The sequence below is a fragment of the Triturus cristatus genome, chromosome 4_2 (assembly GCF_964204655.1).
Source record: "Triturus cristatus chromosome 4_2, aTriCri1.1, whole genome shotgun sequence".
Classification (NCBI taxonomy): Eukaryota; Metazoa; Chordata; class Amphibia; order Caudata; family Salamandridae; genus Triturus; species Triturus cristatus.
The window spans coordinates 336,465,734-336,488,822 of NC_140586.1; the positions used below are offsets into that span (position 1 = coordinate 336,465,734).

The 23,089-nt window shown below is 44.3% G+C and overlaps 1 protein-coding gene across 1 annotated transcript in view; it reads left to right on the forward strand.

Annotated features, from left to right (window-relative positions):
• The window catches only part of NMNAT2 (nicotinamide nucleotide adenylyltransferase 2), a 324,069-nt gene that overhangs the window by 244,402 nt on the left and 56,578 nt on the right, over positions 1–23,089 (forward strand). Inside the window, exon 4 of the mRNA XM_085601729.1 lies at positions 20,519–20,597. Coding sequence (XP_085457855.1) covers positions 20,519–20,597 — 79 coding nt within the window. The remainder of the gene's footprint in view (positions 1–20,518; positions 20,598–23,089) is intronic.

Consider the following 23,089-nt stretch of genomic DNA (forward strand, 5'->3'; position numbering starts at 1 on the left):
GTGTGTAGGTGGCTCTGTGGGTGGCTCTATTTCTGTGTGAGTGGCTCTGTGTGTGTGGGTGGCTCTGTGTGTGTGGGTGGCTTTGTGTGTGTGGCTCCGTGTGTGGGTGCAAATGCAATAGGTCTCGCATTTGAGAGTGATTAAGCTATTGACATTGTAAATAACAATGCTGTTTCTTTATATGTTTTAAAAACAAAAACATAAACAAAAATAATGTCATGAGCAATGCCAATAGCTCTAACTTTAACAATGCCGAGACCATTGCATTGTAAATGCTTGTTATAGAATGTTAAGCACAGATACTCCACTTATTAATGACGACTAATACCACTAGATGGCAGCAGATTCTGGACCTGACATTTTTTCTCTTTCCCAATAAGAATGTCTTTTTTGAGCATGAAACAGGTCCTCGTCCTATGAAGGGCTGCATTTCAGTTTGCTGCCCTGGGGCCCGCAAAAAAATCTGAAATGCCAGCATTCTCCTGTTATTATAACACGCTTCTTTTAGCAGAAAAAGCAACTTAGGGCAGGAAATTTAATTGAGGAGGGAAAATGTTGGCAGTGAGTATGTGCAAAAGTGCCTCAAGTGAAAGAAAACAACAACTGATGTCTGAGAAGCAAGCAGAAACTGATTCCTACTCCCAAGGTTGCTAATGGAAGACAAAACACTCCTTTGCACTGTATCTCAGTAAATGTACATTCCAGGACCTTATAAGTCAATAGTCACATGACTATAAGATAGAAGGACACTCAGGCCGGTGCTGATTCTGCTACACTGGGGGGTCACGAGGTTTCTGTCTTTTGTTTTTGAGTCTCTCACATGTTTAAGTCCTTGTATATAGGCTGTGAGCCTGTGGATGTCTCTTAGAGGTTGAACTACAACATTTTGTCTCTCTAATGAACACTTCAGTTGAGCTGGGATGGACCAGATGCCCGAGCTTCATGTCTTACCACTTCTCTCCCGAGCTCTTGCATTTCTAGTTGCCTCGTGGTTGTGAGGAGGGTCAAATCAGGGAGCAGGAAGACTCTGTGTCTCTGCTAGAATAGATGTCCCTCTTTTTCACTGCGCCCTCGAGACGATTCCACATATATCATCCTGAAATTCCGCTATGATCGTACCCTCGCGAACCTTCTTTGCGAGAGTAGACTCGCGAACCTTCTTTGCGACCGGAGACATGTTACTCTACTCACATGAACTAGGCTGTTTTCCAAATTTGGTTGAACTTTGCAGTCCAGAAAGGCTTCTAATTTGGCGCTTGATAAGGATTTTGAGACCGCGGGGTCCATTCTGGAAGTCTAATGGTTCTGGATTTGCCCAGATTTTCCAGGTCTTCTGCGTGATATGTCAATCTAAAAAGCACAGTCAGGGAGCAGTTTGTTACAATATGACATCTGTTATTTTACCTCCCAACTGTTGTCTCTCTTGATGCTGATAATACTTTATTTTCCGTCGCAGTAAATTTCAATTTCCCCACATCTAGTTTTGTCTCAAATGTGACCATTATTCTCTCCTTCACATGAAATTTGGTGTGAAACGTCTCCATTGAGGCCCTTAGCAGCCTCTCGCCCTTGGGTAGAGTAAATGGGCCAGCCTCTTCCTCCTCAGCGATTGCTGCCTGTGAGGGTGTTTCACTCTGGAAAAAATGGTCTACTTGGACAACCCATTCGTTTGCTTAGACGTGGCCCCCTTTGTTTAGACATTGCTCAGATTGGGACTGAGGATTTTCTTTTGTGAGTGCTCTAGGCAGGACTGACAGATGCTACGGAGGGAATGCCAATCATGGCCAGCTTTTAGCGTGTGCGAGCTAGTCCCACGCCCTGGGTGCCAACCTCCAGAGTGGCGTTGGAGCTCTCTGCAGCAGTCTCCCTATGACCTAGGTCTAAAGAAAAGTGTGTTTTCACACTTTTTATGAAGCTGCTGGCATCCTTGTTTGCTTTTTGTTTTTCTTTTCCTTAATCCTGACCCCCTGACTTTCCTCCAAATTTTTAATATGTAGACAATTAAAGAGGACGAGTGGGAGGGAGCGCCAAATCTAGTTTCACCTAGGTCGCTCCCTGAGCAAAGGCCAGCTCTGGCACCAATGCCACATTCTCTACCAGGAGAATTCATTGTGCAAGGGCCGTGTGGTGTGCTCACCCTTTGCTACTCCTTCTCTCTGCGATGTTGGCTCACACCTCATCTCTTAAGACTTCCATTTATCATTTTAGAAGGTCTCTGTGAGCTTCAGACGGCAGTCCTTATGGAGGCGCAGGGCTTCCGCCTCTGGACGCCTTCCAATGTCTTTAGCAAGCCATTCAATGTTTGTGTATCATTATATCATTCTAGCTGAGCCTGCATGTCCTAACATTTCCCCTAGCAATGGCTGCAAACACTCTCTACTCAAAGCAACTGAAATTGGCTCTATGACAGGAAGTGTGAATAAATGGTCTTCCTCAAGGCTGTGCTACTGAGTTAAAAAACAGTCACAGTTTGTTCCCTCTTCTTGCTAGGATAAGGCACTGACAGGATGGTGCAGCAAGTCAGTGCTTTATTTGTGCCTCTGGTTGCAGGTGGTGGCCACCAGCACTTATTTTTGTAAACTGGGACTTAATTTTCATCATCGGACTTTGATCCAGAGCAAGAGAGAAAGACAGATAAGGACGAAAGAAGGAGGAAGTTAAAGCACACTAGATGCACCAACATAGCACTTCCATACCTTCAACAAGGCACCAAAGGCCAAACACCCTGCACACTAATTTTCCAATATCACTTACTGCACACATCTTTCACACTGCAATGCCAATCAGCAGAGTGGTAACGGTCCAACTCCACAGACACTCTAGAAACACTGCTGCCCCTGCCTATTGCGTATAACCCTACGCTGGTGCTTAACTTGTGCCACTAGTTGCAGGTGATGGGCACTATTATTCATTTTTGTGGACCAGACTTATTTTGCATCCTAGACTTTGACACATGGCAACAGGGCCAGACTGGGAGGGGGCGCTGCTGCAAAACCGACCCCCAGTGGCAAAACCAAACTGGCCCCCACCTCCTCCAGCCGTGCATGGCAAGAGAGCGAGAAGAAGGGTGAACAGGGAAAAGGATAGAGGAAGAGAAAGAGAAAGATATGAAAACAGTGACAAAGGGAGAAAGGAGGGATAAAAAATAACCTTCAATTTAGAGAGGTAAAGAGATGGGAAGTGTTGGGTGATGCAACAAAGGTGCAAGAAAAAGCACCGAGACCAGGAAGCCTTAGTGTTCGCAGTACTTAATTTGAGTTGGTGGTTGCAGATGGGGACCGATAAATAAATGGCCTTCTTTCATGCTTGTTCCCTGAAGAGAAATGTAGAGTTAAAGCAAGTGTCAGGGTGCTTCTGTATGGTCAAGAGAGTGTAACAAGCACATTTGAATGGGTGCTCACAAGTGCCACTGTTTTGTGTGACTCATTTATCCATTCCTGGCTGTCTAATCAAAGACAGTTTGTATCCTGGGACTTGTAGTTTCACTCTTTACGTGGCAAGCATGCGGTTACAACCAGTAGCAGGCAGAACCCTGTCAAACAAAAAGACATAAATGTCTCCATGTGCCATCATTGACACATACCAGCTATTTTCACTTTAGCACTGTAAGCAAACATCTTATGCTGCAAGATTAAAAGCCACTCTGTTCACCTTTCTCACTTTCGTGGGCACCAATATGCACTCTCGAGTACTGTGAAAACGTTGTTTACCAAGAAAAAAATATTCTTAAAATATGAAATGCTTAAGAGCTGTTCCAATAAAATCATACCATCATAGCTGGCTAGTTTCCCAGGTCCATGTGTAACTAGTAGCTCCCGTCCAGGCCTTTTCATTGCAAACTGAGGCGTGCAGTCCTGCTTTTATAATCGAATAAAGAAGAATACAAGTCCCAGAATGCAAAGAGAAAACTTGGACTGGAGCAACTGATTAAGCAGGGACGGTGAAAATGTGCCATTTATCACCACTACAGGACTACAAAAGGAACATGGTGGTGATTCACTATTCACCACCATGTTCCTTTTGTAGTCCTTTGTTGTGCTTCACAAAAAACATAATGCAAGTGGAAGTGCTGAGATATGGTCTTTGTACAAAGTAGGAGATATTAGAACCAGAGGATCGCAGTATGAATTTCTCTTCGTACACCCGACGGCCAAACAGTATGATAGTGAGCAAATCATTTTAGCGTTCTGATGCTCTGTTTCCGCATTTAGCAGAATCTGAATGTGCCTAAAGCATTTTTAGTCAGCCATGTGCTTTGCATTAGAAAATTAATATGATTTATTGAGCATAAAAAAATATTGAACTACTAAAAATGCAAATTCTAATCAATAACATCTGCACTTTGTTAGAAATGAGGTCTCTAGTGGTCAGATGTATGCACCCTGTCCAAGCAGGAACAACCACTCTTGTCAAGGTAAGCTAGATACACACTAAAAGATAACTTGTGCTCACCCTCTGTTAGTTTTGCACAGGGCAGTCAGGCTTATCTAAAGAGGCAATGTGCAAAGTATTTGAGCAACACACACACACACACACACAGTAATACAATGAATGCACAACAAAAAGACTCCACAGAGGTTTAGAAAAATATTGTGTTATATTCCGAACAAACAATACCAAAATGACAAAATACCAACAAGTACGAGTCGAGACATAAATGTATAAAAGAATACGTGAAAAATAGTGCTCAGAAGCGCTCTTTTGTGGTTACTTGAGGCCGTACTGCAGGGGACAAAGTCGACAGTTCAAGCCAACCGCAGTGGACCACGGGCCGGTTACAGAAGCCACGCAGGCCCAGGAAAAAGAGTACCTTGATCCTGGTCGCAAACACATGATGTACAGTCGAGGGGATGCATTGATTTCACACACGCATCAATGGTGATGTGTTGGTTTCCGAAGACGAATGTAGCAGTTGTGATGTGTTGATTTTGAAGTCGATGCTCTGGGTTTCTCCATGCTTGTCGGAGAGATGCGTCAATCGTTCTTCTGGGGTGGTGGTGATGCGTTGATCAATGCAGCAGGTCTGGTGTTGGCCCCAAAGGTTTCAGCGCTCCGTCCATCATCTTCTTGTGTTTGCTTTGTTCGCCCTAAATTGGCAGGGTATACCCAGACGTGGGTCCCTTGCTCACTTTGCCACTGGATTCAAGCTAGCCTGGCCGATGAGGGCTGTCAGCCCGAAACCGGACCCAGGATGCTTGTTTCCGGTCCAGGGAAGACATGGCTTGGCAGTTTGGGCAGGACTGTTCCCATGAGGCACAGGGCCAAGACTGATTTGCATATAGCTGTGTCTGAACTGAAGTGACGAAGTGAGCTAAAGAACGATGATGGATTCAATCCAGATCTGTGACTGGGGGTGAGTGTCTGAAAAGTTTCAGCACTCCGTCCATCATCTCCTTTTGTTTGCCCAAAGGCGCCGCGCCTATTTCTGCTCCTGCAGCAGGGTTGATGTGCCGTTTAGGAGTCCAGCAGACAGGTGATGCATCGATTTTCCTGGTGAAAGTATCTAGGTCCACTTTCAGTGAACCAGGCACAGGAATAGGGGTAGAGACTCTGATTTCCCTGAGTGTCAATAACAGGAGGCATGCCAACAAGCCTATTAGCACCCCCAAGAAAAGGCAGAGTCCATCTCTCCTTCAGCAAAGTCGGGAGCATCAGGCAGCTGGGCAACACATGGGAAAAGCAGGCCTTCTTGTCAACAGTCCAAAGATGAGTCCTTTAAGCAGCACAGCTGTCCTTCTGCCAAAGTGCAGTTTTAGTCCCAGAAGTGTCTGATCTTAGGGGTTCAGAGACCCAGTGCTTATACTCAGTTGTGCCTTTGAAGTGATGTGACTTCAATGCATGCCCTTGAAGTACACAGGTCCCCTTTTCATCCCAGCTCTGGCTCCTGACAAGCTCTTTGTTTGGGGACAGGACACTACCTAGTCAATGAAGTTTTAGCCCCTCGCTTCCATCCTGCACAGGCAGGGCCATCAAATTGCAGATGTATGTAGATGGGTACTCAGACAAATCTAGTCTTCCTGTAATTTTGGCTGTCTAGAGGGAATGCACAAAGTATTGCTGTCACCCACCCTAGATGTGTATTGTAGACAAGCTGAACAGCACACAGAGCAGTAAGAGCATAGAAATGTCCACTTTCTAAAAGTGACATTTCTAAAAGAGTAATGTTAAATTCAACTTTACCAGTAAAGAGGATTTATCATCACCATTCCAAAGATATAAAACATAAAGCAGCTACTCCTTTCTGGTCAGGAATTGCAGTTCAAAATGGATTAAAGAGTTCCCAATCTAAACCTATGAGAGGAGTACTCCTCAAAATAGTATACACCAAATTCAGCTGTGTGTTACTACCAGGATATGCAAAACTTACAAGTACATGTTCTATCTTTTACTTACACAACACTCTTTCCATAGGGCTAACATCGGCCTGCATTATGGGTGACTTATGTGTATTGAGAGGGGAATTTGAGGCTTGGCAGGTAGCTTCAATTGCCAAGTCAAAGTGTTAGTAAACTGCACACAGAGGCTCTGCAGTGGCAGACCTGAGACAGGTTTGAACGCCTACTTGTGTGGGTGGCATAATCAGTGATGCAGGCCCACTAGTAGCATTTAGTTTACAGGCCCTGGGTATATGGTATACTAATTTACAAGAGACGTATAGGTAAACTAAATATGCTAGTTGTGTATACACCAATGTTACCAGGTTTAAGGGAGAAGCTCATGCACTTTGGCACTGGTCAGCAGTAGTAAAGTGCTCCGAGTCCAAAAGACAACAAAAGGAATTCAGCAAAAATAGGAGGAAAAAGGCAAAATGTTTCAGGTGACTCTTTAGAGAGGGCCATTTTCCAACATGCCTTTATGCTAAAATGTGCTTTCTTGAAAAGGACCAAATCCGATATCATTATAAAATAAGTATTTCTCAAACCAACCCGAAGAAGTCTGACTTTCAGAGGTATCTTTAGTAAGCTACAATTTAAGCTACAAAGGTCTCTGCTGTACAACACCTTAAAGGGAGGTTAAACCTCATACCTGGATAACTGTTAAGCTGGGCTTTAGTTCTTCATTTACACCTTCATTCAAAAACAAGGGCAAATATCAGGCACAACCCCCCATTCTAAGAACCAAGATAATCCAGATTCTGGAGCAATTGGAAGTTTGTGGCCTAATCAGCATTTATCGTTGTGTGTAAATACAGCAAGAGCTTCCATTATTTCCCTGCTGAAATTTTGCAAAGTAAAACTCTGAGCCCCTGTATCAGATTTCCTCTGGATGGTTTGGGGGTGTTTGCACCTAATCAGAGTTTTCCCATTTGCAATGATAAATAGTTTGGTTTAATGTTTTTACATCCAGTATTACCACATGGTCTTCCCATTTGTGTCTAGTTTTAACCTTGTGCATTATTCCTGGTATGATCTAAAGAATGTTCAAGTCAAAACCCTGGGTCGGAGTGTAATTTGTACCAGAACAGTGATCTGAAATGAGGTAAAAACACAATTGGCACCTAATTTCAAATTTAACATATCATTTAGAATGCGACCTCTAAGATTCACCTGCGAAAGATGACAAGTAAAGAGGAGTAACACTTTTACCTCAAACGTTTGCACATTTTCCCACACACAATTACACCATCTTTTTGATGGTGTTAATGAAAACCTGGCTTCTTTTTTGGTAATTGCAGATGGTGCCTTCATTCTGTGATGCAGTTTCCCCACCTCCCATATAGCAAGCGATTACTGCAAAACGAAAACTGAGTTCAAAGTGTAGATGTGCATTAGGGCAAAGCTGCGCCTTTGCAGTATCTATCATGGCACAAGTGCTAATGAGATCAAAACAGGGCTACTGCGTACAGTGGTCATTGTGGGTGGGATATGAGGGAAACAACGTGCCCATACTTTTTTAATTTTAGAAAAAGAGTTCTCCTACCTTTTTGTATCAAAAGGCAACTGTCCAGGGCCAGTTAATTCCAGGAGTTGAAAAGCTTCAACTGAAGTGTAAGGCGGGGAGTCTCCTGTACAGTGAAACCGATGGCGGGACAGACAGAAGCCTTCCTGCCAGGGTGCCTATTTGCGTTATAGAAATGTAAATGAACGCAGCTGGTTAATCTGCAAATGTAAAGGGTGCTTGGAAGCCAGTGTTGGCTTTAATTGGTGGAATCACTTGAAGCTTTCTGATGACATTTATTTTTTGAGCGGTATTGTGAGGGAGCTACCAGCTAAGCTGTGAAGTGTGTGCTCTTAAAGGACAATTATAAAATAGGCACCATGTACATTCTAGGTGTTACTAAAATCTATATTTTGGAAGCACTTTTTTTTTGTATCTTAAACCTTTTTTGTATCAGCCTATCTTATACTGTGAGTAATGCAAGTTTAAAACAATGACGCCTACATGTTCACAGTGCTTTCTGTCACAGACTGGGACCTTGTAGCACTAACCATACACAAGTCACTATTCTCCACTGCACCAACCAGGATTCAATTCTGTGTCTCTCTGGTGCACATCATTAACTAACAGTGGTTTCATAATGTACGAAGTGCATTTTCCCACTGGCTAATATAACTTCCATTTAATTTGCATTGAAGTTGTGTGTTATTTTATATCTAGTTACCTGTTTTTTAGGCACGCCTTTACCATGCCCCCACGTTCACTCACCCAACCCCCTTTGAGTGCAATATTACAGTTCCCATACTTTTTAAAATGCACTACGACCACAGACTGCATATCGCCAATGCTTACACTGTGTCATTGACTTCCCATCATGCCGTCGGTGATCTGGATAGTTTCTACAGTCATGTTCTATTTTAGATAATTTCACATGGGTCTGGTTCCCATAGAAGAGATTGCCCTGAACCGTCCTCTTCAGTTCTGGAGGCGTCTTTGGTCAACGCCCGAGTTGGTAAGCTACAGGTACGATCTTGGTGACATTATGGCAAGGGGAAAAACAGATAAGATCCCTTGGCTTGCCTACATAAAGAACCTCTGCTACCTAATTGGGATGGGGAATCTATGGTCCGCCCCGGAAGCGACCTGCCGTACACTCTCAAAGAATTCATTGCGGGAGGTTTTGAAATCTTATAGGAAGGGAATTCTATTCCACTCCTCCCTGGGTAGGCTTACTGACACCTTTCTGGATACTAAGTGTAGTCCCCAGTTTGAAGTTTTCCTGGACGTTATCCAACCACCTTTGGCAAAGAAACTTTACATCCAGTTCAGACACGGTTCGCTTCCGCTGAGAGATCTCACACACAGATGGTCCAATGTTGTAGATCCCGTTAGCTCGTGTCCCCTGTGTTCTGCTATCTGCGAAACAGAGCTGCATGTTGTTCTCTTTTGCCCTTTATATATTATTGCAAGGAAAAAGTGGATCATCCAGTTATGTAAGTCTAGGGGCCTCAGGGACCACAAGGAGGTGTTCAGAATCTTGAAATATGATACTACCCCATTGATAGTGTTTGCAATGGCTAAATTCCTTCTCTCAATGTGGTTTGCAAGGTCCAAATTTATGTCTTCTGCTACTCATCCCTCTGATTCAGTATTATCTATATTACCATCATAGTACTTGAGGTGTAATGTGTATATCTTTGGCCCTGGATTAATTTTTAACATTTTGCATTCGTGGAAAAGATCATGTTTTTCATTGCGTATGTTCTATGGATCTATTTTAATGTTTTAATGGATTACACTCTACTCAATGTTATTTAATCATGTTTTAAATGTATATATGTATTTATGTCTTTTTATGGTATTTTACCGAAATAAAAGCCTTGACTGACTGACTGACTGATAATTTCACATTCATGGGATGGTGGCGCCATCCAGTGTCTTTTATGTAAATTACAGGCATAGATTATTTTTGAGCCATGTGTTGATTGCCCCTCATCTGGGTTTCTGGTTAAGGTGGTTGTAGAGTTTTAATGTTGTTAATTATACATGGTCTAAAGTTCTTACACTGATGACTATACATGGCCTAAAGTTCCTTTGTTGGTCATCGTGTAGGCTGTGCAGGGTGTTGATGAATTCGCAGGGTCTGGAGTTCTAGCTCGTGTTGGTGATTGTACAGGGTGCAGAGTTCTATCACTGGTGAATAAGCAGGATCGAATGCATAGCTGCCAAGGTTTCAGATTGCTTATGTGTGATATTTTCATAATTTTAGTGAAATTATGAGTGGCATTCAATGACTATGAGTGACACTTTCTCGCAATCAAAATCAGGCAATTAAAATGAGGGAAACATATAAGTATCAGCAAATACACCCATTTGAGCAGCGAGAAACTCTAAAATCTTAAAACTGCTGCAAAGCACCACTGCACAACATAGTTTTCTTGACGTTCGTGCTTCTTATTTGACAACAGCACACATTACTTTCTGAGGCACTGTACAATGTTCAGCCTCTTCATTTCTTATGCGCACAGTCTGTCATAGCTGCCAAGTTTTGTGATTTCTTATGTGTAACATTTCAATGTACTTATGAGTAACATTCAGATGCCAAATGTGTGACACTTAGAGTGACACTTTCTCTCCATTAAAACCATGGAATGAAATGCATTGAAAGAGCTAAATATCAGAAATTACAATATTTCGAAGAACAAGAAGCTTTAAAAGATATCTTGAAACTAATAGAAAACTCCTGACTCCTCACTAACCTACAACCTCTTTATAAGATGACCATACTGTAAACAATTACAGCAAAGCCTTTCATGGCAATGAAGGCACATTAGAAGGAAGTTTGCAGGGGGCTGTGAGACACTTGCTTAGCCTGACAATACATCAATAGTGGATCAACACTATGTAGCAGGCACCAAGTATGTTTTGGAGGCCAGTGCGTCTGAAAATATACTGCAATTTAGAAAAGCATGCCTAGGGTCCTTAGTACAATCTGGCTAAAAAATTGAATGGTGGCGTAGGTGGGTAATATAGGCTGAAGAGCTGCATATAGTCCAGTCCTAAGCTTTCAGAGAGCTTACTTGTGTCTGACAGTCAGAATGGAAAAGAAACAACCCCCACATCAGGGTGGGACTGGGACAGAAAATAAAACCGGACAGCAAACTAAAAGTGTCCCCGATTTAGCAAACTAGAAAATTAAAATTGGCTCACATTAGCAAATCAAAGCAGTTTTGAACTTGTCAAGACAAGCTCTATAGTTTTTTGCATTGTATAGAAGACTGCATGCATCTATGCTTGCTGCAAGTAATCTTTGTTACATTATGAGGGCAATCGACAGTATTACCTGGTGCACTAGCCCGCAAACAGCCCACAGACTGACTGGTCATATGATCTATCCTTCGGGGCCTGGCAGATGGTGTCTCAAGGAAAAAGAAAGCTGCTACCCACCAACTCCACTGATTTCCAAGATAGAGACTCCCTCATTTAAGCTGCGGGCAAGGTTTAGTAATTATATGAGGGAGATAAACATAAAAACCTGACGCTGCACAGCAGACTTGATAGGCCCTGAAACAGTCAAAGAAAGTCAGCGCATATAAGGACATGTGACAGTGATATGCATTCTTTGGGAAAGCCCTGCACTTGCAGCAGGCACACCCAAAAAAATATGGAGCAGCCAAAAGCCAACACTATAAAATGCTCCTTACCAAGAAAACCTCTCCTCCTCTCTTTTACAAACACTCTAATTTCAGGGAAAGATTCTCTCGGCTAATTCCCCTCGGGAGATATTTAAAATCGCAAATAATCTGCTCACGCCACCTTCTGTTGTTATTATTACTGACAATATGCAACAGCGATGTGATCAAATTGCGGACTTTTTCGCAGAAAAAATTCGGAGTATTTATGACTCCTTCTCATCGGCTGATAGTATACAAGTTGAGGGAGGAGGAAGTAGAGCTGATCTCTTGCCCCCTGTTCCGCTACTGGAAGAATTTCCCCCATTGGACCTCCAGACTTTGCAAAAACTGCTGAAGGAGCTCAAATCAGGTTCTCCCTTGGATGCTGCTCCTCCTAGGATTGTTAAAAAAGTAGCTGAGGTAGTGTCCCCGGTCTTATTGGATTGTATAAATTCTTCGCTTTCGACTGGGATGGTGCCTGCCCAATGGAAACTTGCGAGTGTCAAGGCCCTCCTAAAAAAAACTAATCTTGACCGAGGGAACTGGGGAAATTATCGCCCTATTTCCCTTTTGCCAGGGGTCAGTAAATTAGCAGAGAAATACACTAATAGGATTTTGTCTGCTTTTTTAGAAAATAACAATCGGCTGCATGTTACCCAGACTGGTTTTAGGCCTCAACAGGGAACAGAAACGGCCATACTGGCGGCGACAGAGGATATTAGGAAAACTCTTGACAGTGGAGGCTGCGCTGCGCTTATCCTTTTGGATCTCAGCGCAGCCTTCGACACTGTCAACCATCTTCTTATGGGTCAGAGATTAAGGGCTGCGGGAGTGACAGGGTTGGCTCTTAGGTGGCTTCAGTCATTTCTGCAAAACAGAGTTTTCTCGGTATTTGAAGGAGACTGCTCATCAAAGGCTATTCCGTTGACTTGTGGGGTGCCTCAGGGATCCTCCCTTAGCCCCACTATGTTTAACGTCTATATGAGTTCGCTGGCTGATGCCATCCTCCCTTTTGGGATACAGGTGGTCTCTTATGCCGACGATACTCAATTGATCGTCTCTTTGAATCAGCCTAATCACTCAGATCCCAATCTTGCAGCCTGTCTTCAGGTTGTTTTCGATTGGATGAGCAGCTCCTTCTTGAAGTTGAATGGCTCTAAAACTGAGCTAATGCTCTTCGGGAAAGCGGCTCCGGCTGACATTTCTCACCTTTGGCCTAGCTGCCTGGGTTCCCCCCCCCCCCAGTCCCAAAGGACTGCGTCAAGAGCTTAGGGGTTTGGATGGATAATAACTTGGACTTTAAGGTACAATCGCGTAAAGTAGCAGCGAATTGCTACGGATTGCTTAGGAGATACAGAAAGGTACTGCCATTGTTGCCTTTTCCGGCAAGACGTTTGCTTGTACAAGCTATTGTATTGTCCCGGCTGGATTATGCTAACGTGATCTACCTTGGAGCCCCTTTGGCTGCAATGAAAAGACTCCAAATTGTACAGAATTGTGCAGCCCGGATGCTGTTGAACATCCCAAAACGGTCCTCGGCTAAGCCGGCACTTGATTCTCTTCATTGGCTTCCTGTCCAGCAAAGAGTACAATTCAAGGCACTCTGTATTATCCACAAATCCTTGGCAGGAAAGGGCCCTCCCCTGATCCGCGCTTGGAACCAATGATATGCCCCTAATCGTAATCTTAGGTCAGGGAGTAAAGGCCTAATTGTCATACCGAAGATCAAACGTGCTCGTACTGGTGGCTGAAGGTTTTCATACAATGGGGCCAAATTATGGAACAGTATTCCACTGCATCTACGTTCTGAACCAGATCACCTTATGTTCAGAAAACTGGTGAAAACCTTTCTTTTTCAGTGATCCTGTTATTTCCTGCTGAGTGTCTGTCAGCGCGGGGATGCCTCCGGGTAACCATGCGCTCTATAAATGCCCTTTCATTTAATTCTGTGCCGCCTCGTGAGCACATGTGAAACAGCGCACCGAATGTAGACTTAGTTCCGTGCACCCAAAACACGGCCAAGTTAGTCCGAATCACTTTTGCAGATATGTGGCCTATACAATTACGCATCCCTCAGAATCGGCTGTTATTATTGGTGCAGAGAAAAATATGCTCCATTCCGATATCGCTATTCTAAAGCACAGACTGTTATTTCCTAGCCAAGTGTATTCTTTGCACACTACGTGATTATTCCCTGCTCGTCAATTGGCAAGGTTCGTAATTGTGCCTAACTAACATGAGGCTTAAACAAAAATGACATTGCCATGAAATACATGGTAACTGAGAAATAATAGCTAGTACCGCCCTCTGGCACTATGATACAAACCAGCACAGGAGGTGTGAACTGCTTGGCTCATTCGTTCACACTATAGATAAAATAATGCCAGTAAATCTAAGATTATTGAGGCTCACATGACCTTGAAGGACCAAGTCTTCCGGGCCAGGCTTTGTTCCTGTGCCAGCTATTCAACATGAGTGGCTGGCATCTTTCTCTCAGCACACCTCTTGAAAGGGTGGCTGGCTGACTGGCAGCATGGTTGCGGGTCTTCGTATTTCACCAGTGCTGTGCATCAGAGTCCTCGAAACCGTCATTTTAATTTACATTTGCAGCAAGATAGTAGCAGCGGCTCCACGGGCAGGGGGACATCGGTCTCCAAAGTGACTGCAAGACCAAGGGCTGCGATGAGGAGCCTCTAAGCAGCCTGGTCCGGTCAGTCACAGCAGGGCACCATGATGAGAGGCGCGAGCGGCGGTGCGAGTAGTGGCGGCTTCAAAAACGAAACTTTCAAACATAACTTCCGCCTACTCGCACCGCCCAGTTAATGAATTAATTTTCTGTTTCGGGCAGAAAATGAACAATGTTGCAAACGCCCCAGTGAGAGCACAGCTGAGCCAGCCTGGCCGGTCGGAGCGACGGGAACCACCTCCTGGCAGATGAAGATCGAGGTACATTATAATTAAACACCAGAGCAGTGCTGTAGTTGCACTGCACACTGTAGTTCAGTCTGTAAAACAAAGTGGGCTGCGCACTGTCGTGCATTGTGCAATAAGCGCGAATAGTATCGCTCCTGTCTCCATTTGTCATCTACTGCAGGATGCGTGACCGCATTTTGGTGCGGTGATGCGGACCACCACACCAAAATGCGTTAGTCTAACGCTCAGGGCTTTAAGTGGGCCGGGTCTCACCGGGTCTGAGCACCGGCAGTGTTTTTTAAGGAGCCTCGAAACGGGTCTCTATCGGGCTCTGTTTTGTGCCCTGGCACAGGAGAGCCGTTTTTTTTCAAGGGTTATAGGGGAAGGGAAATCCTTTAAAGAGAGTCATTTTTTCTCTGGATTTCTCTTCTCTTTTCGGAACTCAGGAGCAGCAACGTTGTCGTGGTGTCACCAGGGCTTTATGTGGAAGCTTTTTAAATATTATATACAAGCCACAGTTGCTGCTTATTTATCTTATGCAAAAAAACAACCATTGACAAAGCCAATAGCCCTGACTTGTTGTAGGTATGATGTTACTTGTTGTATCATATATCTGGATGCAATGACAGAAACAGCAAAAAAAACAAGTCGGGCGGCACACCTATGCTAAGCACAAACTTTCAGCTTATGTGTTTTTAAGCCACGCCCTTAATTACATTGGCCACACCCCTTGAGAGACCCCCCAGTTTTTTCATCCTACTTAAAGCCCTGCTAACGCCTGATGCGTGATACTTGGCAGGACTGCGAATGCTCTAGCATTGGTGTTTGAGCGCGATCTAGAGTTCTAACACCGTTCAGTGTAATTATAGCTGATTAATGTGCAGATTTGAACGTTCTCCGTAGTAATGTATAATTTTTTGTGTGCTTTCGTAAAGGTATTTTAAATAGCAACAAGTTTGCAGGCCCAAAATACAAATAACACATATTTAAGTAGTACACAGTAAATCAGAGTAGGTTAGGCTTGCAAAAATTGGCCTGGAAAGGCCACATAAAGAAAGTGTCTTGAAGGGTTGGTTTAAAGAGTTTAAACGTGAAAGCAACATCCGGGTTGGGAGAAGTAGCCAGATCCTGAGGGAAAGGAGTGAAACTGATTTGAACCAGGAATATGTTCGGGAGGGGCAGTGAGAGAGGCAGATCTACTCAACTGAAGAGGTGGAGAAGAACCAAGTCAGGTGTATGGGTAGAGAGATGTTGGGGTAGCAACAAAGGATGAGCTCACCAGCGGAGACACATGGGGCACGTGAACGTCATTTAGCGGGCCCAGGGGTCACAGATGAGACCCCTGGCTTGCCCCCTGCGACTCCTGGCACTGCACTTGCGACCCCTGGACTCAGGCAGCACCAGGAACAGAGTAAGCAGGGGATTGTAGTCGGAAAATAAAAGCTGCTTTGGATTTAAAGCAGCAGTTGCTGGGGACAGTTGAAACTCGCTACTGTTGAAATTTTGTCCCATCAGCTAAAGGGCTTGCTAAAGTGTTGCTTAGCAATAAACCCTTGAAGGCCTCCTAGGCTTAAGGCACCACCAGGCAGGAACATACTTCACATGCAAGCTCTGAATTGAACTGGGCAGCATTAAAAGAAGTTATCTAGACTCCTGTCAGTACTCTGTGCCAGTCAACCTGTGCTGCTGGACACATCTGCTCATTTGGATCTGTGTGCAGTCCTGCCAATAGCCCTGCAAACCGTCACGGCACGACCATTGCGGCTAGGTTTTGAGACTGCTTATATGTGACATGTTCATGTTTTCAATGTGTTTAGGTATGCCATGTAAGCGCATTGTGGGTGACACTTAGAGTGCCATTTTACTGCATGTAAAACTAAGCAGTGATACATTTGTAATGTGTTAAAGTTCACAAATGAGCGACTGCCCCTCCCCGCCCTTTTATGCAATTTAAAACAGCATGTTGCTTTCTGGGCCTTGTAGTTTTTCTTTTTACATAAGTTGCAGGTTTGGAAACCCTGAACATGCTGAAAGTGTGTCACATTCATCATACATACCATATTGTTACTAATCTGTAAGGCAAAGCAGTAACGGTGGTGATTCCCAGGAGAGTGTGGGCAGTGTTGTATTATCATCTACTTGCAAGCAAACGTGATGATGGGCATGATAGCACCACTTTATTAAATAATAACATGTTTGGTGGAGTTTCTGTGGGAGAAAGACTAAGCAGAACAAGAGGTCATATGTACAAAGCATTTTGACGCTGCTAATCCTGAGATTTACAAATTCACATGGTTTGCGACTGCAAAATGGCCTTTTGTTTTGTAGTAAACTAATTTTGCGATTCGACAAGTGGTTACCAAATCGCAAAATTGGTTTAGAAATACACAGCAAGTGGCATGTTTACGGCATACCTTCAAAATTGAAATTCACAAAGCAATGTGGCCATGTTTTTTGACCCAAATCTGGTAGCAAAACATTGAAAAGTTACCGAAGCCCAAGTTGGGGTGGTGACACATTTGCAAATGGGAACGGATCCCTGGAGATGTTAAAAAAAGGCAGAGGGGCAATGACAGTGGTGCAAGGGACCACTCCCCACTCAAAAAAGAAATCTTTTTGGTTAAACGTAGCCCAGTTTTCTTTACGTACAACAGACTGCATTTAAAAACGAAATATTGAAAAAGCGATTACAGTCATGGTGACTGACCCCAGCAGTCCATTATCCCTGTGATAGACACCAATTTGAGTGAGTTGCTATTTGCAATCTAATCATGAATAGTAATGAGGTAGGTTGGATTGCGACTCACTCCAAATGGGAATTTTGCAAACTAACCTATTAGCACATTCATTCCAATCATGAAAAGTTGGTGCGTAATTTGCAACCCCTTTTTGTGAATGGAATTTTCATACATCTTGCCCATTGAGTTTTATGTTTTCAAAGGGAAAGTGTGTTAAACTTTAAAGTGCTTTAGAGAGCTGGTAATGTTGTTTAATTCTTAGTGCACTGTAGATGTTGTTATAACCAGTTAGCAGACCAGGCTGTAGGCATTGATATGCTTAATAATGTATAAGTGGTGTAAAAAGAGTCATTTGTCTGGGATGTTGGATAAATAGACAACCGTCTAGTGGTGTTACTTCACTAGTGCACTCAGACAGTGTGGAAATCACTGTCAAAGGTTTGGTGGCACACCTAGCTGTCTGTGCTGGGTCATGTTGCTGGATCAGTGTGGATAGATGGACTAACCGCCACCTCGGGCTCAAAGGAGCCTACTTGTCAGGTTGAAGAGTCAGGCATTGCTGAACACTCTGACAGTACTGTGAATCATAGTCACTTGCAGTTCTGTCCGTGGCTTTCCAGTTACTGCCAGGCTAGACTGCCTTCTGTGAGTGCCCCAAACAGCAAATTAGATGTGTTGGAGGGCCACACATCCCTAGTGATGTGCCAGGCCAATAGTGACAGTTATGTTATGTTGATTTGTATAGTGCACTAATCACCCAAGAGGGTATCCAGGCGCATGAGCAGGTGTGTGGTCCCCAAGAGGCTTATACGAAGAGCCAGGTCTTCAGCTTCTTGCGGAGCTCGAGAAGTGAGAAGGAGGCTCTTATGTGCCGAGGGAGGTTATTCCATGTCTTTGGTGGGATGTAGGAGAATGAGTGACCTCTGGCTTTGCTTTTGCAAAAGCAGGGAGTGTGTTCGAATGAGAGTGAGGGAGAGCATTAGTGTCTGGTGGGTTGGTGAAAGGGTATGCAGCTTTGTATGTGTGCGTAAGAAGTTTGAATTGGCTGCACTTGTCAATGGGGATCCAGTAAAACTTCCTGAGGTACGGTGTGATGTGATTGCGGTGTGGGAGGTTGAGGTTGAGTCTTGCTGTGGTGCTCTGGATGGTCGGGAGTCTGTGTAGGAGGGGTTTGAAGATTCTGGCATATAGAGTGTTGCTGTAGTCCAGCCTTCTGGTGATGAGTGCTTGTGTGACGTTTCCATCTGGTGTTCTGAGGCAATCATTTGAAGATCTTTCGCAGCATGCATAGGATGTGGAAGCAGGAGGTGCACACTGCATTGACTTGAGCCATCATGTTGAGCTTATTGTCTAGGATGATCCCTAGATTCCTTGTGTGGTCCTAGCTCTGGCAGCCTCCAGGTGGAACCACATGGGAAGGTCTTGGTGCTGAAGATTATTACTTCTGTCTTGTCAGAGTTGTGCTTCAGGCAGTTGGTTCACATCCAGTCTGCTACCATTGTCATCTAGTTGCTGAAGTTGGTTCTGGAGGTTATTGTCATGTCCGTCAGGGAGAGAATGAGTTTGGGGCCAAAGGCATGGAGATTATGATTTCTTGTGGTTGGAAGATGTTGGCGAGTGGTGTTGTGTATTTGTTTAAAAGGATGAGCCTGAGGGATGATCCATGTGGGACACCGCATATCAGTCTCTGATGTGAAGGGTGGCAGCCTGATCTATTGAGGTCTACCTGTAAGAAAGGAAAAGATTCATTTGAGAGCGGATACTTGTATGGCAATTTCGTGGACTTCTCTAATGAGCGTGTTATGGGAGATAGTGTTGGAGGTCGCAGAGAGGTCGAGCAGGATAAGGGCCGCTGTTTCTTCTCGCTCCAGGAAGATCTGAATGTCATTGGTGGCCACGATGAGTGCTGTTTCGGTGCTGTGGTTCTTTCTGAATCCTGATTGAGTGTTGTCTAGAAGATGGTGAAGTTCGAGGTGAGTTGTGGCTATCAGTTGCTAGTCAACTAGAGGTCCCGGCTGACCACACAACACCTTTTCTTACTTTGCAGGGCCTTTACATATGGTGTTCTGGCAGTGTCATTTGCCAGCTCACTCCACTTGACATACTTCTCAGAAAGCGAACTATATCCTTGATAATAAGGCAGACGATCAACTCTTCCATAGGTATTTCCGCTAATGACTGTTCCGTCCCTTGGTGGTTTCTAAAAAGCACCACACTTGTGGGGATGGGCCATTTTGAAACAATTATCACTGATTCATTGTCAGGGGGAGGAGCTAAGACTTCATGGTCGCTGTCCAATTAGAGTTAAGCATCAGTCTAAATGCACTGAATCCTGTTATAAATAGGAAATGATGTAAGACTTGAGTCTGACCATCCATGATGTACCACAACTCTGTTTGTAAAGAAGCGTGGCACCACCAATAGTCAGAGAGAGAGAAATACATGTAAGACACTGAGCTTAGTTTACACAGCTGGAACTGCATGACAGTCTTCACTCTGTTTATCTTCATATGAAATATAGTTTTTCTCCTGTGATATGTTCCTTAAAGACTACATGGAAGGAGGCAGTTCTCAATGAAGCATGCAGCATAATGCTATTTCTCCCTATTTTTTGTTATGTACTTTATCCCCTTCTTTCTATTTTTGTATCAGAATGTTGCTTCTCGCAACTGGAAGTTTCAGTGGATTTTTATCTGGATGTTGGCTTGGCTCTTTTCTCATTCCTGCACTTTATTAGAGGTTTGGTGACAGCCATTCTCCTCATTCAGTCTGTGCATCTTCAATCAAGACTCTTAGCACTGCTGGGCTGTTTTTTCCCTTGTGGTCTTTTCTTCCACTTTGGGACCTTCTTAAGGAGACACTTGACACCTTTCACATGTATATATTATTCTGTGCATGGCAGCACCATGACTACTAGGAGGAGTTGGCCTTTCTTCAGACAGTCTAGAGGGAGATTCAGTGGACCATACAAAGCAACCAGTGCTTAACAGGTTGTGAACCATGTGAACTCTACAAGGCGTAATATGAGTTGCTGTATCCCGATTGCTCCAGAATTTCTTGCACCTCTAAATGTTCTCTAAACTGCAGGGTAACTATGGTTACCATGATGCTGCTTTTATTTTATCTGACACCATCTTTCTTTTTCCTTCCTATTCCCCTATGCCCTGTCTCACAGTCCTCAGTGTGTTATCCTCTTACCGTTTTACCACAAACATCCATGTGTTTGCATTCACTGTCTCTCTTTCTTCTCCCCCTTTTTTACCTTCCATCACTCCTCTGTGCCCTTTTCCCCTTTCTCAACCTCCCTTTCCACAGAGTTGACCCTTGGGAGTGTTACCAGGACACCTGGCAAACCACCTGCAGCGTCCTGGAGCACCATCGAGACCTGATGAAGGTAAGCAGAGGGAGCTGATGGTGAGAAAGTGGGGAGAGTGGCAGGTAAATGGGGAGCCTCTTAGATGATCGAAATGAGAAGAGATTGGTGCAGCCTCAGTGTGTACCTAAGCAAGGCTACCATAATCCAAAGTCACCACAGTCGTGCACACTAAGGGCATATTTATTCAACTTTCAGGCAACGCAGGGCAGAAAGCAAAGTTGCTGAGCTGCGTGAAAGGTAGAGGGCAGAATTGCTCCATATTCACAAAGATATGGAGCATTTCTGCTCTCTCCTTGTGCTGGCGCCCTTCAGGCAGCCTAGTGCCAACACAGGCACACTTGCACCATGGTGCATGGGAGCCTGTTTTGCAAGGAGAATTGTTTTTGTGCAAGAAGGGATACATTCCTGCACAAAAATCTATTTCTCAAGGCATTTTCCTCTTTCTACGTGTGTTGCAGTTAGCAGCACGCATAGAAAGAGGAAAGAACCAGGCGAAAAAATGATTTTTCTCCTTGTTATGCCATCCTCTGGGAGGCGTAGAGCTTTCACGCAATCCCAGGTTTACAAACCTTTGTAAATCTGGGATAGCATGAAATCCATGGGTGGATGCGTGGAAACATCGATGTTCCACCCATGGAATGCCTCCCAGAATGAAATGGAACGTAATGCAGTGCAAGCCGCTGCATTACGTTACAATTTTTTTTACAAAGCCATGCAAAGCAGCGCAAATCGCCCTTTGCTTGGCTTTGTAAATATCTACTAGCATTTTGCGTCATGGATGTGCCACAAAAGTGGTGCACCATGATGCAAAATGTTAGTAAATATGGCCCTAAATGCATCACACCACAACTGATTCCCACCAACACAACAAAAAACACACTAAGGTCCACATTTACAAAGTTCTCACGCAGCGCAGTGCAGCAGCCGTAAATGCTGCACTGCGTAGCGTGAGAAGGAGAGGGCCGGAGAGCGCGAAATAAATTGAAATATGGCACTCTCCTCCCCTCTCCCTAGTGCCGGTGCTGAAATCAGCTCTCGTGCGCCACAGAGACACCTTTGCACCATGGTGCAAGGGTGTCTCTGTGGGTCTAGCATAGGTTTTGTACTGGATTGGTAAACTTCCAGTACAAAAGACCATGCATAGATTGACATCAACCTTTTTCTGACTTGGAATGTGTGCTGTAAAGTGCAGCACATGTACAAAGTCGGAAAAGGAAGGAGAAATGAAAGCATTTCTCCATCCTTGTGCCTACTTTAAAAGGGCGCAGATTTCTGACGCTAAACCTTGTCTACTTTGTTTAGTAAATTGGGTCTAGCATCAGAAACCTTGGGTGGTTGCATGGGAACGCCCATGCACCACCCAAGGTACGCCCCCTTGGCGCTAAGTAATGCAGAGCAGCGCTATGAGCTGCTGCATGTTACTTTCACGGTATTTCCAGCGCTAAACAAGTTTAGCGCTGGAAAGTAAATTGGAAAAAAAGATTTGGTGCTAATTTGCTTTACATTTGTGATGCAAACACGGCGTAAAAATGTAGTAAATCCCCCCCTAAAAGCGACAAGATTCCAGTCTCCTACAACCAACACAGCATCAAAGGCCATACACACTCCAGTGTAATTTTCCATGAGCACTTACCACACTTTCCTCCAGCCATTTCTCAGCACTTTCACACATCCATCACACAACCAATTCCAATCCAACAGCATGGCAGTGGTCCAGCTGTTAAAGCACTCTATTCACACCACTGCACACGCCCACCACATAACACTCTACACCGGTGCTTAATTTGTGCAACTGGTTGGAAATGGGGGCACCGTTGTTCATTTTTGGATTTTGGGGATTGAGACTTATTTTTCATTATCAGGCTTCGAACCCGAGCAAGAGTGAGAAAGACTCAAAGGGAAGAAAGGAGGGAGAGATAAAGGAAATCGAGTAAGAAGGGATAAAGCAGGGATGGAAAAAACCTGTAAGAGTGAAATAAAGAGTCAGAAAGTGTCGGGTGGTAATTCCTATTTTTAAAGTGCGAACATATCACCACCTTAAGGGTTTCAAGGCGCTGGGGGGCGTCGGGGAGATTAAGTGAGCTAGTACCCAGAGTAACATGATGCTGAGCTGAGCTGCCGCAGGTGATCGAACCATGAGTCAGCCGCTCTGGCTGCTGCGCCACACCTCTCCCCAGGTGGAAGAAAGAGGCAGAGATGTGGTTAAAAGCATGTAGCTGTGGTATTCTGCACCCCGATATTCATCAGTGATGGCAGCAGCACCTGAGAAAAACCTTAGAACCCTGCACTTTCTTTCAATTTAAAAAAACAAAACAAATTAAGCATTGCCGAACACTGCACTAAAGCCATCACAAAGGCTAGGCATCTCAATCACATATACTGTGCAACAGGCAACCTCTTGACCTCAAAGAACACAACACCAAGTGGACACACCTGCAGGTGCCTCCCAGTTCACTCAGACACAATACCAGCCACACATGTTCACACACGTTCCCCATGCTGGGCATTGC